At 49.0% G+C, this 24033-nt stretch overlaps 1 protein-coding gene and 2 long non-coding RNA genes across 3 annotated transcripts; 2 read left to right on the top strand and 1 right to left on the bottom strand.

The window, feature by feature from the left end:
- Positions 1-1234: 1234 nt before the first annotated feature.
- On the top strand, positions 1235-23235 carry LOC116740486 (zinc finger protein 689). The gene is made up of 8 exons (XM_032606128.1): positions 1235-1883; positions 2086-2199; positions 4197-5377; positions 14704-14787; positions 19393-19752; positions 19876-20266; positions 20579-20692; positions 21835-23235. The coding sequence occupies exons 1-8, from the start codon at positions 1679-1681 to the stop codon at positions 22353-22355; spliced, it is 2970 nt and encodes a 989-aa protein (XP_032462019.1). The 5' UTR covers positions 1235-1678; the 3' UTR covers positions 22356-23235.
- LOC116739716 lies at positions 12356-14332 on the bottom strand. The gene is made up of 3 exons (XR_004345686.1): positions 14126-14332; positions 13466-13619; positions 12356-13017 (listed from the first exon to the last, which is right to left on the bottom strand). It is a non-coding gene; the product is annotated as an uncharacterized LOC116739716 (long non-coding RNA).
- Positions 14534-16316, top strand: LOC116739715. Its single transcript, XR_004345685.1, has 2 exons — positions 14534-15643; positions 15772-16316. It is a non-coding gene; the product is annotated as an uncharacterized LOC116739715 (long non-coding RNA).
- Positions 23236-24033: the final 798 nt, after the last annotated feature.

Genomic DNA, 24033 nt, shown 5'->3' with positions numbered 1-24033 from the left:
TGCCCCAACTGGCACAACCAAATAAAAATTTTAAAAATTAAAAAAAAAATAAACAGAAACAGCACATTGGGTGGCTGATCAATGAAATCTTCCTCTGACCTAGGAATGAGAATTCCATGACAAATTGACCATGAAAAGCCTCCCAAACCTTGGTCGAATTTATGACCAAGAGGGGGCCCTGTGCGGGAGCTCCCTGGTGGCCTAGTGGTTAGGATTCCGGGCTTTCACTGCCATGGCTTGGGTTCGATCCTTGGTGAGGGAACTGAGATCACACAAGCCGCTGGGCGTGGCCAAAAAAAAAAAAAAAAAAAAGACGGGGCCCTGTGGAAAGGGAACCTTGCCTGCCATTTGGTAAACAACAAATGCTGCCGGCCATCAAGTTATCAGCCACTGCAGCCACCAGGCCCTCCTACTCCCTACCAAGGTGTGCCTTGAGGGAAATTCAAGATGGAAAAATACAGGAAACATTCTGTTCTCTGGATACTGGCTCGATAGTTAAGTTGCATATCTAAAGAACAATTTAAACAAGCCCAGACTCTTGCATCTTCCCATATATAGAAAAGCCCTAAAATCATTAACTTGAAATGTCTGTTTTTTTGTGATTAGCAATAATGTTTTGATGTTCAAATATATATATATATTTTTTTCCAGCAAAAACTGCTATATATCCTGGCTCCTCCCTTACCTCTTTGGAGCAGTTCCTCAGAGCTGAGAGGATAGTCCTCAGTAAGGTCCTGGAATAAAACTCAACTCGGAACTTTTAGGTTTCCGTTTTCTTCAGTTGGACAAAATCTTTGTTCTTCTCCTTACTAGCAAGTACCCTCTGAGATTTTCCTCATCAGTAGAACCAGGATGATAATCATCATTTCACACATGGTAGCAAAAAATAAATGCGTTGAACGTGTAATATGTTGGGCATGGTACCTGCGCACAGGAAACGCTAACGTTAATTCCCTTCCCCAAAGGGCAAGGAGGGAGTTACCCACTATCGCAAAAGAAGGCTCCTCTGAGAAAGCCAGGAAAGGAGACCCAGGGATATTCCAGCCACGGGTTGGCCAGAGTGGCTCCGTCGCTCAAATCCTTCCCTCCCTCGGCTAGGCTGCGCCTCCAAGAAACGGAGGACCATTACTGATCCCAGGCGGGGTCGCCCCTTCCCGCCTCCAGACTCCCGGACAGTCACCCGACATCGAGGGTCCAGCTTTCTGCCCTTACGCTTCCGTTGGCTTCGTTCAAACAGGCCGCTTTTGGCAATACCCAATCAGAATACTCGATCTTAGGCCACCGCCCAATGACCGCGTGGAATAGGGGGGAAAAGGGCGTGAAGCCCAATCGCAGCGCCATCACACTTGAGGGCAAAGAGGTTAGGGAGCCGGCATGGCGCTCCGGTCAATAAAATCGATAGCTGGAAGCTGCCTGTGTTTCAGGCAAAGGCGGTGCAGCAGCGGGGCCGCCATTTTCCCCGAAGGCATCTTCCGGTGCCTTTCACCCAAGTTCGGGCAGGAGTTTCCTGAATAACAGCGAAAGGTTTCCGTTAGCCCCGCCGGCGGCCGATTCCTGTTCCCTGCTGGTCTCCCCAGGCACGCTCCGCCCGGATCCGGCTTGGGCTCCCAAATCCCGGGGCCCGCCAGCGCCCAGCGGCCAAGGCCGGGACAGCCGTGGCGCCGGCTTGTCGGGTCCAATGGCGCGGCCTTCGGCTCCGCTCCCCGCGCGGGGACCAGGAGAGGCCGGACCCGGCCGGAGAAGGGGAAGGAGGCCGAGGGCGGTGAAGTTCGGGGACGTGGCCGTGTACTTCTCCCCGGAGGAGTGGGAGTGTCTGCGGCCCGCGCAGAGGGCCCTGTACCGGGACGTGATGCAGGAGACCTACGGCCACCTGGGCGCGCTCGGTGAGGCCCGCCCCAATCCGCTTCCGCGGGACCCGAAGGGATGGAGGAACTGGGGGTGGGAGTCCAGAGTGTCCATGGTCCTGGCCTGCGAAGAGGTTGTGTCGGGCGGGAGGACAGGGGCTTGGCAGGAGATGCCACCGGGTAAGTAAGTCTACCCAGCGTTGTGTACGAGCTGGGCCTCTGACTGATTCTTCTTCCCCAGGGTGCGCAGGTCCCAAACCAGCCCTCATCTCCTGGTTGGAACGAAATACCGATGATTGGGAACCGGCTGCTCTGGATCCACAGGAGTGCCCAAGGAGGGTAACAGTCCAAAGAAGTAAGTGAAAATTGCCTCGGAGGGTTTGCAGCCTCTAATGACTCAGTGCAGAGTTTCCGTGGCTAGGGGTACCTATGACCCACGCTCCATTTACCGTGTTCGTTTCTACAACTTCAGGGTTCCTGTATCTTTCATGGTGTCGAGTCCTTCTACCAAAGATTCACTTGTCAGTTTGTAAACTGACCACCTGCAGTTGTCTGTTGTGTAAATGGATCAGTGAGCTTTTCAAAAGAGCTACAACCCTCCTTCCTCCTTCCCAGGACTCTGTCTCCAGCATGCTTTGAATTGGGCTCTGACTGAGAGAGCCTATACCTCTGACTTTTCCAGGTTTTGGTTGAAGGGATTTTATGGGGAACAGTGGCCTGGGGTGCAGGGGCCTCTTTTTGCCCTTCTGGCAGAATGACCCCGATCAGTGCAGGAATCAGCAAGTCTCCTCAGGATCAAGCAAGGCTCTGATTAAGGCCATTCAGGCAGAAGGGCCCCCCAGATCCACCTACAGGGGCAGATGGAACTGTCTGGGCTGGAGTTTCTGTGCCAGATTCTCTAAGAGCAGGGCTATCTTTCTAAGATTCAGATCAGACATGATATTTCCTTGCTTAAAACCTTTCAGCTTGGCTTCCCTGGTGGCACAGTGGTTGAGAGTCCGCCTGCCAATGCAGGGGACACGGGTTCGTGCCCCGGTCTGGGAAGATCCCACATGCCGCGGAGCGGCTAGGCCCGTGAGCCATGGCCGCTGAGCTTGCACGTCCGGAGCCTGTGCTCCGCAACGGGAGAGGCCAGAACAGTGAGAGTTCCGCGTACCAGAAAAAAAAAAAAAAAAAAAGCCTTTCAGTTTTTGCCAAGGCAGGTTGTCAAATGGCTGTCAGTTATATCTAAGATACTTGGGGAACTTGGTGAAAATACAGATTCCTGGACCCCATCGCAGAACGACTCATTTACTCTTATGGATATCTATGAACATACACATATTTTAATAGCCTCAGTTGATTTGGATGTACGTTTAGGTTTGGTTCTCACAGTGTGGTCCTCAGACCAGCAGCAGCGGCAGCAGCAGCAGTCGGGAATGTATTAGAAAATGCAAATTCCTGGACCCCATCCTAGACATGTTGAATCTAAAACTGGGGGTAGGGCCCAGCCATCTGTTTCGTTAAACCCTCCAAATGATTCGGATCACAATAAAATTTGAGAAGCATTGGCTTAAAGGGCCTTATGACCTAGTCAATGCCAAATCATACCTCATTTGTTTCCACTTCCTGCCTTACACTTACCTCTTCAAAAACTGAAAAAAAATTTTATTTTTTTATTTTATTCATTTATTTTTGGCCACGTTATGCGGCATGCAGGATCTTAGTTCCTGGACCAGGGATCGAACCCATACCCCCTGCAGTGGAAGCGCTGACCTCCAGGGAAGTCCCCCAAACTTTTTTTTTAATTAATTAATTTATTTATTTATTTTTGGCTGAGTTGGGTCTTTTGCTGCACGCAGGCTTTCTCTGGTTGTGGCGAGCGGGGCTACTCTTCCTTGCAGTGCATGGGCTTCTCATTGCAGTGGCTTCTCTTGTTGCAGAGCTGGGGCTCTAGACGTGCGGGCTTCAGTAGTTGAGGCTCATGGGCTCTAGAATGCAGGCTCAGTAGTTGTGGTGCATGGGCTTAGTTGCTCCACAGCATGTGGGATCTTCCCGGTGCAGGACTCGAATCTGTGTCCCCTGCATTGGCAGGAGGATTCTTAACCACTGCGCCACCAGGGAAGCCCCCAAAACCTTTTAAAAGTCAGCTTAATCTCCTCCAAGAAACCTTCCCTGATTTCTCCAAGCTGGATTAGGGGCTCCTGTAATACCCTCCATATTTCCATAGCCGTATGTCACACTTGGTTGGTTGTCTTTGTCACTAACATTCCTAGAAGACGGGCCGAGTCTGTTTTATAACCTGTAACACTATAATAGGAAAGAGTAGGAGCCAGTGTTTGTTAAATTAATTTCTCCTTTGTGTTCCTGTAGAAACCAGAACCAGAAAGAAGAATGAAGAGAAGGAAGTATTCCCGCCTAAGGAGGCACCCCGAAAGGGGAAGCGAGGCCGCCGGCCCAGCAAACCCCGCCTGATCCCCAGGCAGACATCCGGAGGTCCCATCTGCCCTGACTGTGGTTGTACCTTTCCCGATCACCCGGCCCTGCAGAGCCACAAGTGTGCCCAGAATCTGAAAAAGCCTTACCCTTGCCCAGACTGTGGGCGCCGCTTTTCCTACCCGTCCCTGCTGGTCAGTCACCGGCGGGCACACTCTGGGGAGTGTCCCTATGTTTGTGACCAGTGTGGCAAGCGGTTCTCCCAGCGCAAGAACCTCTCCCAGCACCAGGTTATCCACACAGGCGAGAAGCCCTACCACTGTCCTGACTGTGGCCGCTGCTTCCGGAGGAGCAGGTCCTTGGCCAATCACCGGACCACACACACGGGTGAAAAACCCCACCAGTGCCCCAGCTGCGGGCGTCGCTTCGCCTACCCCTCCCTGCTCGCCATCCACCAGCGCACACACACCGGAGAGAAGCCCTACACCTGCCTGGAATGCAGCCGGCGCTTCCGCCAGCGCACCGCCCTGGTCATCCACCAGCGCATCCACACAGGCGAGAAGCCCTACCCGTGCCCGGACTGCGAGCGGCGCTTCTCCTCCTCCTCTCGTCTGGTCAGTCACCGGCGGGTGCACTCCGGAGAGCGTCCCTATGCCTGCGAGCACTGCGAGGCCCGCTTCTCTCAGCGCAGCACGCTGCTCCAGCACCAGCTCTTGCACACGGGAGAGAAGCCCTATCCCTGCCCGGACTGCGGACGTGCCTTCCGGCGGAGCGGTTCCCTCGCCATACACCGCAGCACGCACACCGAGGAGAAACTGCACGCGTGTGACGACTGTGGCCGCCGCTTTGCCTACCCCTCACTGCTGGCCAGTCACCGGCGCGTCCACTCGGGCGAGCGGCCCTATGCCTGCGACCTGTGCTCCAAGCGGTTCGCCCAGTGGAGCCACCTGGCTCAGCACCAGCTCCTGCACACTGGGGAGAAGCCCTTCCCCTGCCTCGAGTGTGGCCGTTGCTTCCGCCAGAGGTGGTCTCTGGCCGTCCACAAGTGTAGCCCTGGGGTCCAGAACTGTAGCCCCAGATCTGCTATAGGAGTGCCTAGCCAGAAAGGCAATGCCCTTTAGAATGGGAAGGACTGTGTAAGTTCATTTCTTTTCGCGGAGGGGCCCAGAAAAGGGAAGGAGCCCCCGGTTATACAGGGCAGAGTCAGAACTAAAACCCAGGTCTCTTGCTACACAGAGCTGAACTTTATTCTACCACGCTGGCTGCCTTAATACATGTGTCTGGAACAGACAGTCCCAGTAGGACAAGTGACATTATTTGGTTAAAGTTTTCCAACCTACCCTATCCTAAAAGAGTTTCTGTGTGTGGATATTGGGCTAAAAGTTCTCCCCATCTAATTTACGGGCTTTGTGTTTTCTAGTTTGTGCACGCAGGGATTACCTGTCCCCTTGCATGCAGTCAGGAGGATCCCATTTATGGGGAGCAAGATCTCCTCCTCCTCTGCCTCTTCCTCCATGCCAGGTTTAATCAAACCTGGTTTAGCCCCCTTTTGACGATATTCCTGCCAAGTGGTCTTCTACCCTTTAAAACCTCCCTTGACAGGGAGCTCACTACCTCACAAGGCAGGTCATTTCACTGTGGGACAGCTCTGACAATTAGAAGGCCCATAAGAACAACATTCTCCTTCCCTGGAAGCCTTGCCCAGAATATGTTTAAAACTTGATCTACATGGCAGCCCTTCAGAAAACTTAACCACAAATACTCTGCCCCCATGTTTTCAGGTTAATTAGCATTAATTTGGTCAGTCATTCCTTAAAGATAGGTATTCAAGTCCCACACATGATCTCTCCCCAAACAGGTGCTGGTTTTTCAATGTCCTTTTTAAAGGATCATACAAAGTAAGCCAGCATCACAGTATACACTGTACCTCCTTGGTCTGTACTTGTTTTAACAGCTCTAGATTGCATTGGATTTGGGGGTGGTAGCAGTGTACCAGGAATTTATTGGGTTTCAGACACCTAAATACCTAAGCTTTTTCTTTTGTTCTAAAACCACATGCTGTGAAGTAAGTTGTCTGCATCCTGTGTTTGGAAAGTTGGTTCAAGATGGGTCTGGGACATAAGCGCAGTGAGCTTTGGGAGATTGAGGAAAAACAGGGGAGCTGTGGTCTAGGCAGCAAGAAGTAGAACCAGGACCAGCTTGTTGTACTTTATCTGGTGGATTTGGATTCGTTCCAGGCAGCCAGTAGCTGGAAAATTCTTGAGAACTGGGTCTCACTCCTCCCCGAGTCTCATCAGAATCAGGAACCTTCCATGAGTCCTCTGTGAACATTTTTCATGAAATGAAGTGAGGCCATTCAAGGAGGTTAAAGAGTTAGGTAACTGAATACAAAGCAGGAAGAGTCTGTAGTCATCAAGTTGTGTTCATGCCCTGCCTCCCTAATAAAAGCTCCAGACAGCAGCAGCAGCAATATGTTTTAATTTTGACATGCCTCCATGGCACCCGTTCCTAAGTAGGTGTGCAGTAAAGCTTTACTGAATTAAGTAAACAAGGCATACCACTTTGCCTTGGGTAGCTGTACCAAACTGAATTTCTAAACATGACATATCGCATATTCCAATAGCTGGTGTGGGTCATCCTCCTACCCCTGTTGCTTCTTCCCTCAGTCCGCCTGATATCAGCCCCAGGGGGGTGTAGCTGGGGCACAGGGTATTTGTAATTACCTGTTCCGGTATTTAGCAAGTTGCATTGTAACTGTTTGTTTCTCCTTGGATTGATGGGTTTCATCAATCCAACAGATTGGGTTTCATTAGAATGTCTGATGAATGATCATGTTCTCTGTGGAATTACTGTTCATAAAATGTAAATCTAGTTCCTTGACTAAGTAGACATTTTTACAGTTCTGATGGAAACCTGCCCTTTCCTAGCAGAAACCTATTAGAATTCTGCCCAGCCTCCTGTTTCAGAACTGCCTCTTTTCCCTACCTCTATCACCAGGCTGACCCAACTACTTCCTTACCTAGGAATTTTAGAAATTTCTTTGGGCCTGGATTGTAACTCATAAACTTGGGAGCCATTGGTAGGCAAGTCCCAGTATGTGGTCTGTGGAGGGCCGAGATGACAGACCAGTTCTTAGGTTTCCTAATGCACTTCAGTCCCAGGAGCCCTTTGACAATTAACTGTAGTCAGTGGGAGATCCCAGTATTCTTCCAAGTAATTCTCCCTTCTGCTTCATGTAGTTTAAGTTGAGTTTCTGTTACTTGCAACCAAAAGAATTAACTAATCCACAGCCCCAATATGGGTATATCTCCCATCTGTCCTCATGCCTATATGTGAGCTATGAAGAAAAAAAAATTCACAGTGCTGCTGAGAGGGGCCAGTCTTTCCACTCCATCCTCAGCTGAACCTTCAACATTGTTTATGTCTTTTATAGCCCCAAACCAGTGACTGCCTTCCCCTTCACCAAGAAAACACAGGATGTCAAACAGGAACTCCCTTAACATTCCACTCCCTGCTGTGACTCCATATTTACCAGTGTGACCACTCGTACTTGCTTCCCCACCTCATGGGAAGTCCCTCATATGCAGAGCTTGTCTGTATAGGTGTGCCTGGATTTCATCTCCTTATGCCCTCTCAAGGACTTTGCTCTGTCTATTATTCTCTCTTAGTTTTATGGTTTCAGAGTCCCTCTCTTGCCTGGAATATATACATGCCAACCTATGAACATGGTAAAATCTGTCTTTGAAAACGAAGAAATTTCCTTTTGGCTTCTGTCCCCATCTCCTATTTTCAGCTAAGTTTTTTAAAACAACAGTAGCCTACATTCACTACATCCACTCTGTTTATTCTTTGGCCTACTGCAATAGTATTCTAGCTATTTTGTTGAGCCTTTATGATGTGCCGTGTACCGTGGCATTAAGCATTTTATATACATGCCAATCTATAGTTGGTACGAGAACCCCATCAAGTCAGTGTTAGGAGATGCTCCTCCATGGGTCTCTCATGTTGCTACACATCTTGCTGAGTATGCCAAAAAACACAAGGCTCTACCCTCAGCAAATTCTCAGACTTGAGCCAATTCCAGACCTAGAGCCCCTTGAATAAGGGAAGGCTGGGTCCCCTTGATGAAGGACCATGTTACATTGGCAAAACACTGTAAAACTTCTTCCTACCCTTTTCCAAATGTACCTACAGCCATCTACCAGCGTGGCTGGGCATGGGAGAAGGGAAGTAACTAGAGTTTTCAGGGATTCTAATTCTTCAAGATCCAAATGAGAGAAATGTATTAAATAAGACAAAATGTTCTTCCAGAAATAAACCCTTGTATTTATGATCAACTGATTTGCAGCAAAGGTGCCAGACACTGCAAGGAAAGAAAGTCTTCAACAGTTGGTGCTGGGACGTGAAAAAGAATGAAGTTGGGGGACTTCCCTGGTGGTCCAGTCTGAACCTGCCTTAAGAATCTGCCTTCCAATGCAGGGGGCGTGGGTTCGATCCCTGCTTGGGGAACTAAGATCTCACATGCCACGCGGCCAAAAAAACAAATAAAGTAAAATAACTCAGAAAGGACATAAGAAACTGGTAACAGAAATTGCCTCTAGGGAGGGGAAAGGGACTAGAGGAGAGACTTTTTGTAAAAAATTGAAGCATAATACACAAATAAGTTCACATATCACAAGTGCATGGCTCAATTTTCACAAACTGAACACATCTGAGTAACCAGCACCTAGAACAGGAATCAGAATCTCATCAGCACCCTAGAAACAAAAAAGGTAACCCTCTATCCCGATTCTTAATAGCTTGCATTAGTTTTGCCTGTTTTTATACTTTATATGAATAGAATCATGTATACTATTTTGTCTGGCATCTTTTGCTCAATATTTGTCTATAAGATTCATCCATATTATGCATGTGGTTGGAGATGATTCATTCTCATTCCTGAATGGTATTCCATGTAGTGAATATCCCACTTTGTTTATTCATTCTACTGTTGTGGATAGTTTCCAGTTTTGAGCTATTGCAACTTATGTTGCTGTGAGCACGTCTTTCAGAGAAAGGCCGCGTGCAGCAGCGAAGACCCAACGCAGCCAAAAAATAAATTAAATAAATAAATTTTTAAAAATTCATGTGAATTTGCATTTTCTTTTTTTAAAAAAAATTTATTTATTTTTTGGCTGCTCGTGGCCTTTCTCTAGTTGCAGCGAGCAGGGGCTACTATTCCTTGTGGTGCACGGGCTTCTCATTGCAGTGGCTTCTCTTGTCGCGGAGCACAGGCTCTAGGAGCGCAGGCTTCAGTAGTTGTGGTCCACGGGCTCTAGAGCGCAGGCTCACTAGTTGTGGTGCACGGGCTTAGTTGCTCCGCGGCATGTGGGAACACTGCGCCACCAGGGAAGCCCCACGTGAATTTTAAAGGTAGATTTTCAAAGTGGTTTCACTGTGGGGATGGAGAGCTTTTTGTTACATCTCTAGAAGTTTCCTTCTTTGACTTTTATGAATATTTTGTTGGAAAAGTTTGAAAACGGTCTTTAACTTTTGACATTTTAATTGTGTCTTTGATGTGGGTCTCTTTGGGTACATCTTTTTTGGGACTCAGTGCTTCCTGGACTTGGTTTTCTGGTTCCTTTGCCAGGTTAAGGAACTTTTCAGCCATTATTTCTTCAAATAGGTTTTCTCTCCCTTTCTCTCACTCCTGCTTCTGGGACCCTACAATGCAAATGTTAGTCTGCGTGATGTCCTCTCAGTGGTCCCTTAAACTATCTTCATTTTTGTTTCCTTTTCTTTTCTTTCATAATTGAGATTTTATTAGTTGTTTCGAGGATCAGTACACAGGCATTTCAATTTGTACACAATTCATTTTTTTAAATAAATTTATTTATTTTTGGCTGTGTCGGGTCTTCGTTGCTGTGCGCGGGCTTTCTCTAGTTGCGGCAAATGGGGGCTACTCTTTGTTGCAGTGCATGGGCTTCTCACTGCGGAGGCTTCTTTCATTGTGGAGCACGGGCTCCAGGCGTGCAGGCTTCAGTAGTTGTGGCACGTGGGCTCAGTAGTTGTGGCTCATGGGCTCTAGAGCACAGGCTCAGTAGTTGTGGTGCACGGGCTTAGTTGCTCCACGGCATGTGGGATCTTCCCGGACCACGGATCAAACCCGTATCCCCTGCACTGGCAGGCGGATTCTCAACCACTGCGCCACCAGGGAAGCTCTGTACACAATTCTTAACATACATACCAAAAATCTAAAAAATTATGTAGTTGTGAGTCTTTTTTTTTTTGGCTGCACTGCGCAGCTTGTGGGATCTTAGTTCCCCAGCCAGGGATCGAACCTGTGCCCCCTACAGTGGAAAGACAGAGTCCTAACCGACTGGACAGCCAGGAAATTCCCATGATTCTTTTCTTTTCTTTTTTTAAATTTGTTAATTAATTTACTTAGGCTGCGCCAGGGCTTAGTTGAGGCATGTGGACTCTTAGTTGTGGCATGAGGACTTCTTAGTTGCAGCATGTATGCAGGATCTAGTTCCCCCACCAGGAATCGAACCCAGGCCCCCTGCATTGGGAGCGCAGTCTTACCCACTGGACCACCAGGGAAGTCCCCCATGATTCTTTTCTGAACAGTTATTCCAGCTTAAAATTTGGAGGCAAATTCCCTTAACAGGATATCAAGTACCCATATCTTCAAATGTTGATATTCTGTTACATCCTAAGTCCCACTAAATTCACAATTTAATATCGTATACACTACATACTCAAGTTTTCAATAATTCACAGCACATTAACAAAGTTATTAGGAAAACTGGACTACCAGGACCAACGATGTTATAGAGTGCACAAAATTCTGACCAGGAGAGCCAAGATCAAGGAGTGGTTTGCTTTAGGAAACAATTCTACCAAAAACAACAAGGGAAGAGAAGTAATTTAAAGTGTTCAAGGGACCTCTCTGGTGGTCCAGTGGTAAATAATCCGCCTTCTAACGCAGGGGATGCGGGTTCGATCCCTGGTCGGGGAACTAAGATCCCACATGCCATGGGGCAAATAAGCCCGCATGCCACAACTACTGAGCTCTTGCTTGCATGCCGCAAACTACAGGGCCCACGTGCCCTGGAGCCCATCCTCCACAACTAGAGAGCGAAAACCCACATGCCACAACTAGAGAGAAGCCCAAGTAGACCACACGCTGTAATGAGAAAGATCCTGCATGCCTCAACAAAGATCCTGTGTGCCACAACTAAGACCCAACGCAGCCAATAAAAAAAAAAGGGAAAATAAAATAAATATATAAAAAGTGTTCAAGACATTAAATGTACAACTGACTCCAATTGCCATTTAGTATGCTTTGTATTATAGGATAGAAAAGCTACCCCATCTATGGAATGTTAAGCTGACACCCAAGACAATCAGAACCTCCCATATTCAATATCCCACTACTTTCTGGTTGTACCAAAAAATAAACAACCAGCAAATGACTTCACCTCTTAAAAAAAAAGCATTTACAGCAGCAACATGGATGGACCTACAGACTATCATACTGAGTGAAGTAAATCAGACAGAGAAACACAAATATCATATGATAGCGCTTATATATGGAATCTAAAAAAATGGTACAAATGAACTTATCTACAAAACAGAAATAGAGTCACAGATGTAGAAAACAAACTTATGGTTACCGGGGGGATGGGGGGAGGGATAAACTGGGAGATTGGGATGGACATATACACACTATTATATATAAAATAGGTAACTAATAAGGACCTACTGTATAGCACAGGGAACTCTACTCAATACTCTGTAATGGCCTATATGGGAAAAGGATCTAAAAGAGAGTAAATAGGGACTTCCCTGGTGTGCCAGCCAGACTGCCAAGAGCCTTCTCGAAGCTGGGCTGCCTGGCTGCTGCCACTCTCTCTGGAGCTGCTGGGACCCGTGGTGGGGACCCTATTCTTGTTTTTTTTGGGATTCCTTTTTTTTTTTTTTTTAAATATTTATTTATTTATTTGGCTGCTCCGGGTCTTAGTTGCAGCATGCAGGATCTAGCTCCCTGACCAGGGATTGAACCTGGGCCCCTACATTGGGAGCACAGAGTCTTAACCAGCAAAGTCCCCCTTTTTGCTGTTCTGATCGGGCAACTTCCATTTGTCTTCCAGATCACTAGTCTGTTTTGGTTTTTTTGCATTCTCTGATTTCCTGCTGCTTTCCACGAGTGTATTTTTCATTTCAGTTAATAAATTCTAAAGTTCTAAATCTTTGTTTTTCAGATCTTCTAGCCCTTTGATGATTTCCTCACAGATTACCTCTCCGGATTCATCCACTTTTCTCCTGAGTTCGATGCGCAATTTTATGACTGTTACTTTGAATTCTTTATCTGATAAACTGCTTGTCTCCACTTTGTTTAGTTCTTTTTCTGAGGTTTTGTCTTGTTCTTTGCTTCTGAAGATATTCTGTAGTTTCTTCGTTTTGCCTAACCCTCTGTGTTCATTTCTATGTAAATCAGCTTCATCTCCCAGTCTTGAAAGAGCGGCCTTACGTAGGAGGTGTCCTGTGGGCTCAGTGGTGCAATCTCCCCTGATTAACAGAGCCAGGTGCTCCAGGGGTATCCCCTGTGTGGGCTGCATGTGCCCTCCTGTTGCGGTTGGGCAGCAAATGTTGCAGGTGTGCTGGTGGGTGAGGTTGGTCCCCTGGGTCCTCAGGGGAAAGCAGGGGCAGGGCGCGTGGTGTTAGCTAGGCTGATGGAGAGTGATAGAAATAGTGCTCACCAGCACCAGGCCAGCTACGTGGAAAGAAAGTAAAAACAAATGACGTCTGCCAGTGCTTCCATCCCCAGAGAAAATTCCACCAGATCCCTGCCCCTCCGGTGCATGCCCTGAAATTAGTCAATGAATCTCCTTCTTGTATGACCCAGGCGCTTTTCAAGCTGCTGCCTCTGTGCTAGGACTTGGAGCAAGTGAGTTTCTGCGACAGTCCCTTAATAATTGAGTGTCTTCCCTTTCCCACGGCCCTCGGGCTCTCCCAGATGTAAGCCCTGCTGGTTTTCAAAGCCAGATGCTATGGGGGCTTGGCTTCCCGGTGCAGGTCTCCCAGGCTGGGGAGCCTGATGTGGGACATGGACCCCTTGCTCCTCAGGGGGGACCTTTGCGGTTGTGATATCCCTCCTGCTTGTGGGTTGTCTCACGGGAGTGGGGGAGGTTCTCACTAGACCAGGACTCTGCCCTTCCTACCTTTCTCGATGTGGCCTTTTCCTTATATCCTTAGTTGTAGAAAATCTGTTGTGCTAGTCTTCAGGTCAGTTCTCAGAGATAGTTGTTCTATATGTAGTTGTAGTTTTGGTGTGTCCTGGAAGGAGGTGAACTCAGGATCTTCCCACTCCACCACCTTGATCCAGGATTGAAAAAAATCTTAAGAGATGATCTGACTCATTCCTCAGTGTTATTATTCATTTATGAGCTGTAATTTGAACACAGGTTTTCTGATTGAGGCAGGGTCTAGATAGTGTTATAATTACAATAACAACTATAAGCTCCTATTTATTGAGTACTTTGTGCAAGGCGCTACCCTAAGCACTTAGTTGAACCTAAGTTCAACCGAAACGGGAGCCAGATGACTCTGAATCCGGCTCTGCTGCCCCGTGAGCTGTCACCTGCCCCGTCACTCAGTTTCATTGTCTGTAAAAGGGGAGACACCTGTGACCTTGGAGCATGGGCCAGATCAAATACTGGGTAGGAACGCATTTCCACAGCCCACGGGCTAGCCCTGCCCGAGTACCAGAGCTCACTCCCTTACCTCCAGAACCCGCCTCAGTCTTGCCCTTGGGCTTTTACTCACCTCCAAGCCCCGGACCTGCCCATAAGAGGTCTCATGAGAGTAGCAGAAATGAGTACCTTTACTCCGTTAGACCCTCTCTCTTAGATGCCGACCCAGAAAAGCCAGATCAAGAGAAATCCTGCACCGCCGGCCACCTTCGGATCTGCCGCTACTTCACTCTCGGCCTTTCAAACAGACCGCTCCGGAAAGACCAATCAGAGCCTTCCTTCTTCCCCTAGCGACCGGCGCTGTCCAATCAACGCACGCTATCTCTCTACGGTTACGCCGTGGAGTCCAACCTCCCTTCCGATTTGCCCCTTGGCATGGAAGGGCAGATAAGAAAGGCGAGGGATGTTGAGGCCGGGGGCGGGGGGGGGGGCACCATCTTAGCTAAGGGCAGGACTGTGGGCCTTCAGGACGTTTTCCAAGGAAGGGCGGAAACAGGTAATTGCGTTTCCACATTTTCCGGAAGCCTCTCTGCGAAGCACAGAAGGGTTTCCCATGGCGCCGCCCCCGGTCCGGTTCCCGGTGGCGGATGTGCCCGGGGAGGCCGGGACCGGGCGGACGAGGGAAAGTAGCCCAGGGGCCGTGAGGTTTGTCGGATGTGGCCGTGTACTTCGCCCCGGAGGAGTGGGGGTGTCTGCGGCCCGCGCAGAAGGCCCTGAACCGGGACGTGACGCGGGAGACCTATGGCTTCCTGGGCGCGCTCAGTGAGGTCCGGCGGCCCAGCCAGGACCCAGTAATCTGTGGGAAGCGGGGACTGATGCGCCCAGGGGCGATGGGCTGGAAGTGTGGAGCACCGAGCAAGCGCCCTCAGTTCTCTTCTCGGGTTCTCAGCCGAGCCCAGTGTTTTCCTTTGTGAGGATTTTCAGGCCCCAAACCCGCTTTTATCATTTAGGTGGAAAGAGAGGTGGAGGCGTGAAGCCCAGAGGCCCAGGATCCAGATCTCGGCAGCTGTGAGCAGAAACGAGGGAAAGGTCCTTCACTTCAAACCCCAGGTTGTGACCTTGGAGAACCTCCTCCCCCACTCGGAGCCTCAGCACACACTGCCCACTCCGGAGCCCCTCCGTGTTTCCCTGCACCTGATCTGCAGAAAGGGCTCAACAGAACAGCTAAATTGAGACTGGTAGCACTCTTGGGGCCACGTTGCTACCATCTCTTAGGAAGGCACGTTCCAGTTCTGGTTCTGGTGCACCTTCAGCCACCCGCGACTAGTGTTCAGTTCTTGGGCTGAGGCTCCTGGTCCCTCTTCCAAGTCCCACTTGAGGTTACTTCACTGAAAACCATTCACCTAACTGGCTTTTCTTTCTGGATTATTTTCTCCCTTAGTGCATTCTGCTTTCTGGACTGTATCTCTCCCGCTCCTCAGAGACGGAGTACCCTAGATGCAAGAGCCTATTAAAGGAGCTGGTGCTCCCTGGAATAGAGGGCACGCTTCGGGCCTGTCCGCACTGGGGAAGCTCATCCAAGGATTCTGTCTTTTACCCAGAGCAGGTCAAGTAGCTAGCAAGGACACACATGTGGTGTCAAGCCTCTGTTGGCACTGTTTGGTCTTGAAGACTTAGAGGTGGCCGTAAAGAGGACAGTGGCTTCAGGTGAGGAACTCTCCTGCCCCACACTTGCTCTGCACATAGTGCACAAAGGTATCAAACTTAGTGAGCTTAAAGGGTTTTTTCTCCAAATTTTTATGAATAGTAATTGCAATGTGCTTTTTTTTCCCCAGATATTTGCATGTTTCCTGGATTTTGCATCTTTTAAGTAAAGATGTATTCTTGGGCCACAGCAGCTGGAAATATGATGATGGGGAATTTTTTTTTTAAAGAAGGAGTATATTACTTGTGATTAGAGTTGAAATCAAGGCATAGTTATCTTCCGACTTAATTTTTACTGTAATGTCTGTATGTGTCAACAGTTGAGAGGTCTTTCTGACCTATTTAGATTTGCTAGCCCTACTTTAGAACAGGAAACTCTTGAAGGGATAAAAGCAAGGAGGTGGGGGGGACTAAGCATGTCTGCATGTCAGGAGTGGTGCTAGGTGGCTCAAATATCTCTTGACCAAAAGACTGCTTCTCCAAATACCTGGGTTCCAAAGATGATTATTAATGGGAACTGAGGGTTATTTTTACTTCACCACATAGCCTCTCCTGAACTGGTAGACCTGGATTCCAGGTTCAGCTCAGTCCCCACTAGCTGTGTGGCCTTAAGCATATTATATTATTACATTATTCAGATGTAAACTGACAAGTAAAATTTATGAACTATAATGACCTCCTGCGTGTTTCCTAACTTCTCATAATTATCTGATCAAGATTCTTCAACAAACATTTACAGTTTGGTGGGCAATAAAACAATTTGAAAGCATCATTTTTGTATTTTTATAATGATTGGCAGGAAAAACATGACACCAACCACTTACGAGCAAACAGTTTTAGTCTTGAACGTTGCAATCTGATGGTTAACAGCCAAGTGTACTTAGCTCCATCTTCTTAAGTTTTCTCCATCCCTAGTGCTAAGAGAAATGATTTACAACATAGTACCTGAATAAACAGAAGTATTTTTTGGTCCAAGTGAAATGCTTTATAGCTTCTCTTTACATAAAGTTGATTCCGTGTTTTGTTTTGTTAATAAATTTATTTTTGGCTGCATCGGGTCTTTGTTGCTGTGCACGGGCTTTCTCTTGCTGCAGCAAGCAGGGTCTACTCTTCATTGCAGTGCGCAGGCTTATCATTGCGGTGGCTTCTCGTTGCAGAGCACGGGCTCTAGGCACGCGGCTCCGTAGTTGTGGTGCACGGGCTTAGTTGCTCCGTGGCATGTGGTATCTTCCCGGACCAGGGCTCAAACCCGTGTGCCCTGCATTGGCAGGCGGATTCTTAACTACTGCGCCACCAGGGAAGCCCCTGATTCCCTGTTTAAAAGGATACTTGTTTCTGAGGATCTGTTTTTTTCCTTACTCCCATTTCTACACTATTCACACAGTGAAACCTCCAGAACTCAAAATGTTTTAAAATAAGCACGTAATTGTTGAGGCAAAATCAGCAGAAGTCACACTTAAAGCCAGAAAGTATTTCCGGTGAAAAACAGCAAGGACAAGGCCAGAAAATATAAAGACTGAAAAGGCACTAGCATGATCAGCAAAGAACATTTCTGAACACAAAGGGGAGATTCGGCATGTAGGGCAGGCAGGAGGGCAAGCAAGGAATTGTTCCAAGACCAGACTGTGGGCTGCTGCCAACAGACACCTGGTAGTTCTCATCCGTCTGTTATCTCCAGTGACCGGCCCCATGCTTAGTAACTAGAGTCTGCATCCTGCCTGACTGCAGAAATATTCCAAAGGTGGGAGTGAAAACATCTAGCACCTGTAGGCAGTCCAATGCAAGCCATTAAGATGACCCATCTCAACTCAAAAACAGGAAGACACTGAGTCTAGGAAACAGAGGATACAACCCAAGGGCAGGGAGGGAAGACCCTGGATGACAGCTGAGGCCAGTCTGTTTTGGAGAGAGGGCTGACGGTCCAAGGAGGGAGATTTCCCAGGAAAAAAAACGGGGATTTGAGATTTGATGCTCCCCTTGGTAATTTGCAACAACTTAAAGAAGCGGAGCAGATAACACAAGGAGAAAAAACAATTATAAAATTGAAGAAAAGCAAACATTTGACAAGAAAGGAAGTATAATAATAGCATATATAGGAAATGCTATTTACAATAATGTATTGCAATGGGCTTTCCTGGTGGCGCAGTGGTTAAGAATCTGCCTGCCAATGCAGGGAACATGGGTTCGAGCCCTGGTCTGGGAAGATTCCCACATGCCGTGGAGCAACTAAGCCCGTGCGCCACAACTACTGAACCTGTGCTCTAGAGCCCGTGAGCCACAACTACTGAGCCCACATGCCACAATTACTGAAGCCCACGCGCCTAGAGCCCGTGCTCCACAACAAAAGAAGCCACCGCAATGAGAAACCCACGCACCGCAATGAAGAGTAGCACCTGCTCGCCACAACTAGAGAAAGCCCGCATGCAGCAACAAAGACTCAATACAGCCATAAATAAATAAATAATTTATTGCATTAAGTATGTTGTAAAGAGGTCAAGGGAATGGGGCTAGAAATTAAGTATCAAGTATCATAGCAGGGTGCCCATAGTGTCTAAAATGAGTATACCAAGAAAAAGCAATTTTTTTAAAAAGTGTATTTTAAAATGAAAGCTCCAGAAGAAATGGCTAAGAGTGAAGTGTATTGAATCAGTTTAGGAAGATGAAAAATTCCTGAAGTGGATGGTGGTGATGGTTGCATAACACTGTGAATGTACTTAATACCACTGAACTTAAAAATTGTTAAAATGATTTTTTAAAAGAGGTTAAAATTATAACTTTTATGTTATGTATATTTTATCACAATTTTTAAGAAAAGGGGGCTTCCCTGGTGGCGCAGTGGTTGAGACAACGCCTGCCGATGCAGGGGACACGGGTTTGTGCCCCGGTCCGGGAGGATCTCACATGCCGCGGAGCGGCTGGGCCCACGAGCCATGGCCGCTGGGCCTGCGCGTCTGGAGCCTGTGCTCCACAACGGGAGAGGCCACAACAGTGAGAGACCCGCGTACCGCAAAAAAAAAAAAAAAAAAAAAAAAAAAAAAATCCAAGAGAAAAAGTAGATTGGAAGTTACCAGGGGTGGGGAGGGGGCTGGTGGGGTGGGGGGGAGGAAAGGAATGGGGAAGGACTGTTTAACGGGTTCCAGGTTTTCTTTTGTGAGGATGAAAATCATGTTTTGGAAAATGACACGTGATGGTCGCACAACATTGTGAATGTAATTAATGCTACTGAATTAAAAACTTTAAAATGGTTAAAATTTTATGCCATATATCACAATAGAAAAGTATGTATTGATTGGAAAGGAAACATGGGTGATACCAATGTCCTACATCTTGTTTTGGGTGATGGCATACATTTATCAAAGCTCGACGAATTTCACACTGAAGATCCGTGCATTTTACTGTATGTACAATATAATTCAAGTTAATAAAAAGTTTAAAGTAGTTGCCTCTAGGGAACAGGGGGAATGGGTAGGGAGGCTGCCTTTTTCATTACAAACCTTTTGTATTTTTAAAATACCACGTACGTTAATTATTTTGGAAAAACTTAAAAAGTAATTTAAAACTTCTCCATTCCAATTCCAGCCTCACCAAGCACCTTCCTTCGCCGGCGGCTCCAGTCCAGAAAATGAGCGAGCGGAACTGCCGGTGCAAGGAGTCGGGTCGGCTCCGCAGCTGTGCACCCAAGTGTAAACGTGTACCTGATCTCTACCTCGGCTGCCCCCAGGGTTTGGCCAGGTGCGTGCATCTTCCCGCAGGGACCAGAGACCGGCTTGCGGATCCCGCTGCCGGGAGGCGTAGAAGGAGACCATCGAGTTCAAAGTCCCGGGCTCCACAAACGCCGAGATCATTGGTGGGTTCCAGATCCCGCCTACAGAGACTTCCGCGTGAAAACGCCCCGCCAGTCCCGCGTCGCGGCACAGCCGCTTCCTGCTGTCGCGGCCAATCACCGGCGTGCAACGCGGCCAGCGGGAGTGCTGGAAGCCGCGGGCACGTCCATCTTTCTTGATGGCAGGAAAGCTCCTCTCAGCTCCCACCCGTTGAAACTCACCTGCACGGCCATTGTATTTAGGGTCAAGCGGACAATGAAAAGCCAGACCAGCGCCATGTTTGATACGGTCAAGGGACGGCGCCCTTAAGAGCAGCCAGTGACAACTGAAGCCTGGATGTCGCCATATTTTCTGAAGGCACCTTACGGGTCCCTTAACCTGGGTGTCTGTGTCCAAGCTGCCAGGAAGTGACTAAACACCGAGGGTGTTTATTTGTCCCCATCAGAATCCCGAATCCCAAACAGCCAACCCTGCTACTTCGGTTCCCTTCGGCTGAGTTCGGAGGCCAAGACTGGGCGGGGCCCCGGGCTCGGGAGCCCTTCCTGTGGACGACGAGAGCTGAGGCCAGGCGCGGGGAGCAGGCGGCCGCTCTGGGCTGGAGGCCACATGGCGCCGCCCCCGGCCCCGCTCCTGGTGCTGAGACCGGGGGAGACCGGGCCTGGTTGCAAGAAGCCTGCGGCCATGAGCTTCGCGGATGTGGCCGTGTACTTCTCCCCGGAGGAGTGGGGGTGTCTGCGGCCCGCGCAGAGGGCCCTGTACCGGGACGTGATGCGGGAGACCTACGGCCACCTGGACGCGCTCGGTGAGGCTCCGGGTCAGAGTTCGCCTGCTCCTTCACTGGGGTTCACAGGGGAGATGACATGAGGACCCGGAGGATTGTGAGGCCTAATCCCGCACTATTCCACCAACGACACCAGCCACCTCCCATCCCCAGCGCTTAAGGTACCCTCTCGAGAGTCCTTCCATCTCGCATCCGCTTGCTTCAGGCAGGAGCACTGCAGACCCTGTCCAGGTTGATCCTAAATTCTGAGGAGGTGACCTCACCCTGACAGGGGGATGCCATCTTCCCAGGGCAGCCTCTCAGGCCAGCACTGTGATCCCTGTTCTCTCCCAGGATTCCCAGGCCCCAAACCAGCCCTCATCTCTTGGATGGAACAGGAGAGTGAGGCTTGGAGCCCCGCCGCCCAGGATCCTGAGGAGGGGGAAAGCCTGGGAGGAGCTCTGAGAGGTGAGGGATGGTCCCAAGTTTCCCCCAACCCCAGTATTCCAGGGTTTCCTGTCTAGCAGTGTTTTCTTTCAGATCGCCACCTCCAGCATCCCTAAAGGAATGAAAGAGTCAACAGATGTTGGATACGGGAGAAGGAAAAGAGGCAGACCTGATACAAATTTTTCAGAATTTGGTACAGTAGTCAAGTTGAGACCAGAGTAAGATAATCAGGAGCCCAAGTCTGAGACTCCCTCTGGGAGAAGCGCTGTTCATTCTCCCCTTTTCAGGAACAACTAAAATCCCCTAAGAATGAAAGCAGCTTCAGGTCTGCCTTTCACATTCTCAAACAAGGCAAAGCAGTAATTGGCCAGTAATTGACAACTTGGCTCTTCTCCTTTCACCATCCCTCAGCAGAGTGATCTTGAGCAAATATCTTTACTCCTCTGTAAATGTCTTAACCCTGCAAAAAAATGAGAAACCACGATAATAGCAGCTACTGGTTATTTATTTATTTTGGCTGCATTGGGTTTTAATTGCTGCGCGCGGGCTTCCTCTATTTGCAGCAAGCGGGGGCTACTTTTCCTTGCGGTGCGTGGGCTTCTCATCGCTGTGGCTTCTCTTGTTGTGGAGCAGGGGCTCTAGGTGTGCGGGCTTCAGTAGCTGGGGCACGTGGGCTCAGTAGTTGCAGCACATGGGCTCAGTAGTTGCGGCACGCAGGCCCTAGAGCGCAGGCTTGGTAGTTGTAGCGCACAGGCTTAGTTGCTCCAGCATGTGGGATCTTCCCCGACCAAGGATGGAACCCGTGTCCCCTGCATTGGCAGGCGGATTCTTAACCACTGTGCCACCAGGGAAGTCCTGCTATTGCTTACTGAGCATTTACTAAGTACTTAAGCAAGTACTAAGTACTTAAGCTTTTACTCATTTAATCCTCCCAACAAACTTGTGAACTAAAGAAACCATTATGATTCCCGTTTGACACATGAGGAAGCAAGGGCCAGATAAGTCACTCTTAAGAGTTTTGACCCCTGTTTACCATCCTTTAGAGCCTGTGTGTTAATCACTGGGCAGTACTTTTCTGGCACTTCCTTAAGTAAAAGCATCCTATAACCTGAGACGATATAAGCGAATGTGTTTTAAAATGTAACTTGATTCCTGTTTCCTAGGAGATGCCCCAAACAAAAAGGAAGAGGAACCCAAGACAGGGCCAGGAGCCAAAGGATCCAAAAAGACTCCTAGGAAGGAGAGGCCTGAAGAGCTGGTTAAAAACAACCTTGACTCAACCATCAGCAAAACCTCGGCAAGAGCAGAGCCACCCAGCAAAGCTGCCTGTGACCAGAGCGCAGGTGCGCAGCCCCCGGCCCCGGTGCCCAGTGTAGATGCTCAGGCCAGCCAGCGGCGCCACGTGTGTGCAGACTGCGGCCGCCGCTTCACCTATCCCTCGCTGCTGGTCAGCCACCGGCGCATGCATTCGGGTGAGCGGCCCTTCCCCTGCCCCGAGTGTGGCATGCGCTTCAAGAGGAAGTTTGCCGTGGAAGCGCACCAGTGGATCCACCGCTCCTGCTCTGGGGGCCGGCGGGGCCGGCGGCCCGGAATCCGGGCTGTGCCTCGGGCCCCAGTCCGAGGTGACCGGGACCCGCCGGTGCTGTTCCGGCACTACCCGGACATCTTTAAAGAGTGCGGGTGAGCGGCTCCCGCTGGCTGGGCTTGAGCCTGACCTCAGCGCTAAGGACTAACTGGGCCCTGAGGGAGGCTCCTGAGTCAGGGATTTGGGACCCAAAATTCATCCCTTGGCTTTCCCTCAAGGATCCCTCTAGTTTCCAAACCTGTAAAAATAAAAGTGCCTGTAAAGATTCAGAGATTAAACTTGACACCTCCTCTCCCTAGTCTTTCTTAAAAAATGAAGAGAGTGACATGCTGGGTTTTTCTCCAAGTGTTATCTCAGTAGCAGGTGCAGCCAAGATCATGTGCAAACACTGTCTCCAAAAAGAATCCCCGCTGCTTATCTGCAGCAGAGGTAAATGCTATGGGGGACTAAGGCCGAGGAGGAGGCCTCAGATGTAGGGCATGGTCTAGCCGCGGGTAACTGACACCAACAGGAGGCTCAGGTAGTGAAGTGGGTGGAAAGAATACAGAAACACGGTGCAGACCTAGTCTCTGCAACTTGCCCCCAAGGCGTAGCTGTTAAGTCACATGCTTTCCCTGAGCCTTAGCTCCTTTATCTGTAAAATGAGGATCAATAATATCTACCTCGGGCTTCCCTGGTGGCGCAGTGATTGAGAGTCCACCTGCCGATGCAGGGGACATGGGTTCGTGCCCCGGTCCGGGAAGATCCCACATGCCGCGGAGCGGCTGGGCCCGTGAGCCATGGCCGCTGAGCCTGCGCGTCCGGAGCCTGTGCTCCACAACGGGAGAGGCCACAGGAGTGAGAGGCCCGCATACCGCAAAAAAAAAAACAAATAAATAAATAATAATAATAATATCTACCTCAAAGGGTTAGTGTGAAGACTGAAATTGTTACAATATGTATGACACAGTAAATGTGCAATAAACATTTGTTGAAACACGATTGAAAATGATTGTCGATATTTTATACTTAAGACCATGAAAAGAAGTCTGCTAAGGAGGCAGGGATGGATAGCAACAGCTGTGTTTCACAGATGAGTAAACTGAGGATCAAAGTTTCACCGCTACAAAGCAGGAAAGCTGGAAACTGGCACTGTGCCCACACGTATCTACCACTTCCTATGAGCAGTCAGATCTGGGCAGAACAGGGGTCAGGGGCTCAGGTGAGGGTGAAGTGAAGGAGCCAGTCTCACCTGTCTGGGGGAGTCTCAGCAGGAAAATGAGAGCCCCGCCAAGGCCAGAGACCTTTGGCAGTCAACATTCAGTGACCATATATTGAGTGGCTTCTGTTGGAGAGACTGCCAGGTGATAAGGGAATCCCAAGATGAGGAAGGGTAATTTCCTTTATTCAGCAAACACCGTCTGAAGACTGGGGTTTTGTGCAGGGCGCCAGGGACACTGACTCAAGTCCAATGTTCAAAACAGTGATTTGGGCTGTGATGGAGGAAGTCCAGAGGCACCACTTAACCCATCCTGGTTGCTGATATGCCAGGAAGTGTAGCTTGGAGAAGGAGGTGGTTGTGCTTCCCATAGCATTAAGAGGAATTGGTATGTAGTGAGATTTTTAGGCAGAGGAAGCAGCGAAGGAGCCTTATTTCCTAAAAAGGATAAAAGAGGGACACAGCATGGAGTAAAGGTTAAGGGCATGGGTTCTGGAGTCAGACTGTCTGGGTTCAGATCCTGACTCAATTGCTTTATAGCTCTGCAGTCGTGGGCAAATCACTTCTTGCTCCAAGTTA

Source organism: Phocoena sinus, chromosome 15, assembly GCF_008692025.1.
Source record: "Phocoena sinus isolate mPhoSin1 chromosome 15, mPhoSin1.pri, whole genome shotgun sequence".
In the NCBI taxonomy this organism is placed as follows: Eukaryota; Metazoa; Chordata; class Mammalia; order Artiodactyla; family Phocoenidae; genus Phocoena; species Phocoena sinus.
This window is presented reverse-complemented; position numbering and strand designations above follow the sequence as displayed.

Coding starts and splice junctions, on each gene's coding strand:
- LOC116740486 (XM_032606128.1), top strand. CDS start 1,679: ATGGCGCGGCCTTCGGCTCCGCTCCCCGCGCGGGGACCAGGAGAGGCC. Junction 1,884..2,085: donor CGGCCACCTGGGCGCGCTCG/GTGAGGCCCGCC, acceptor CTTCTTCCCCAG/GGTGCGCAGGTCCCAAACCA. Junction 14,788..19,392: donor GGCGGCCCAGCCAGGACCCA/GTAATCTGTGGG, acceptor ATCTTCCCGCAG/GGACCAGAGACCGGCTTGCG.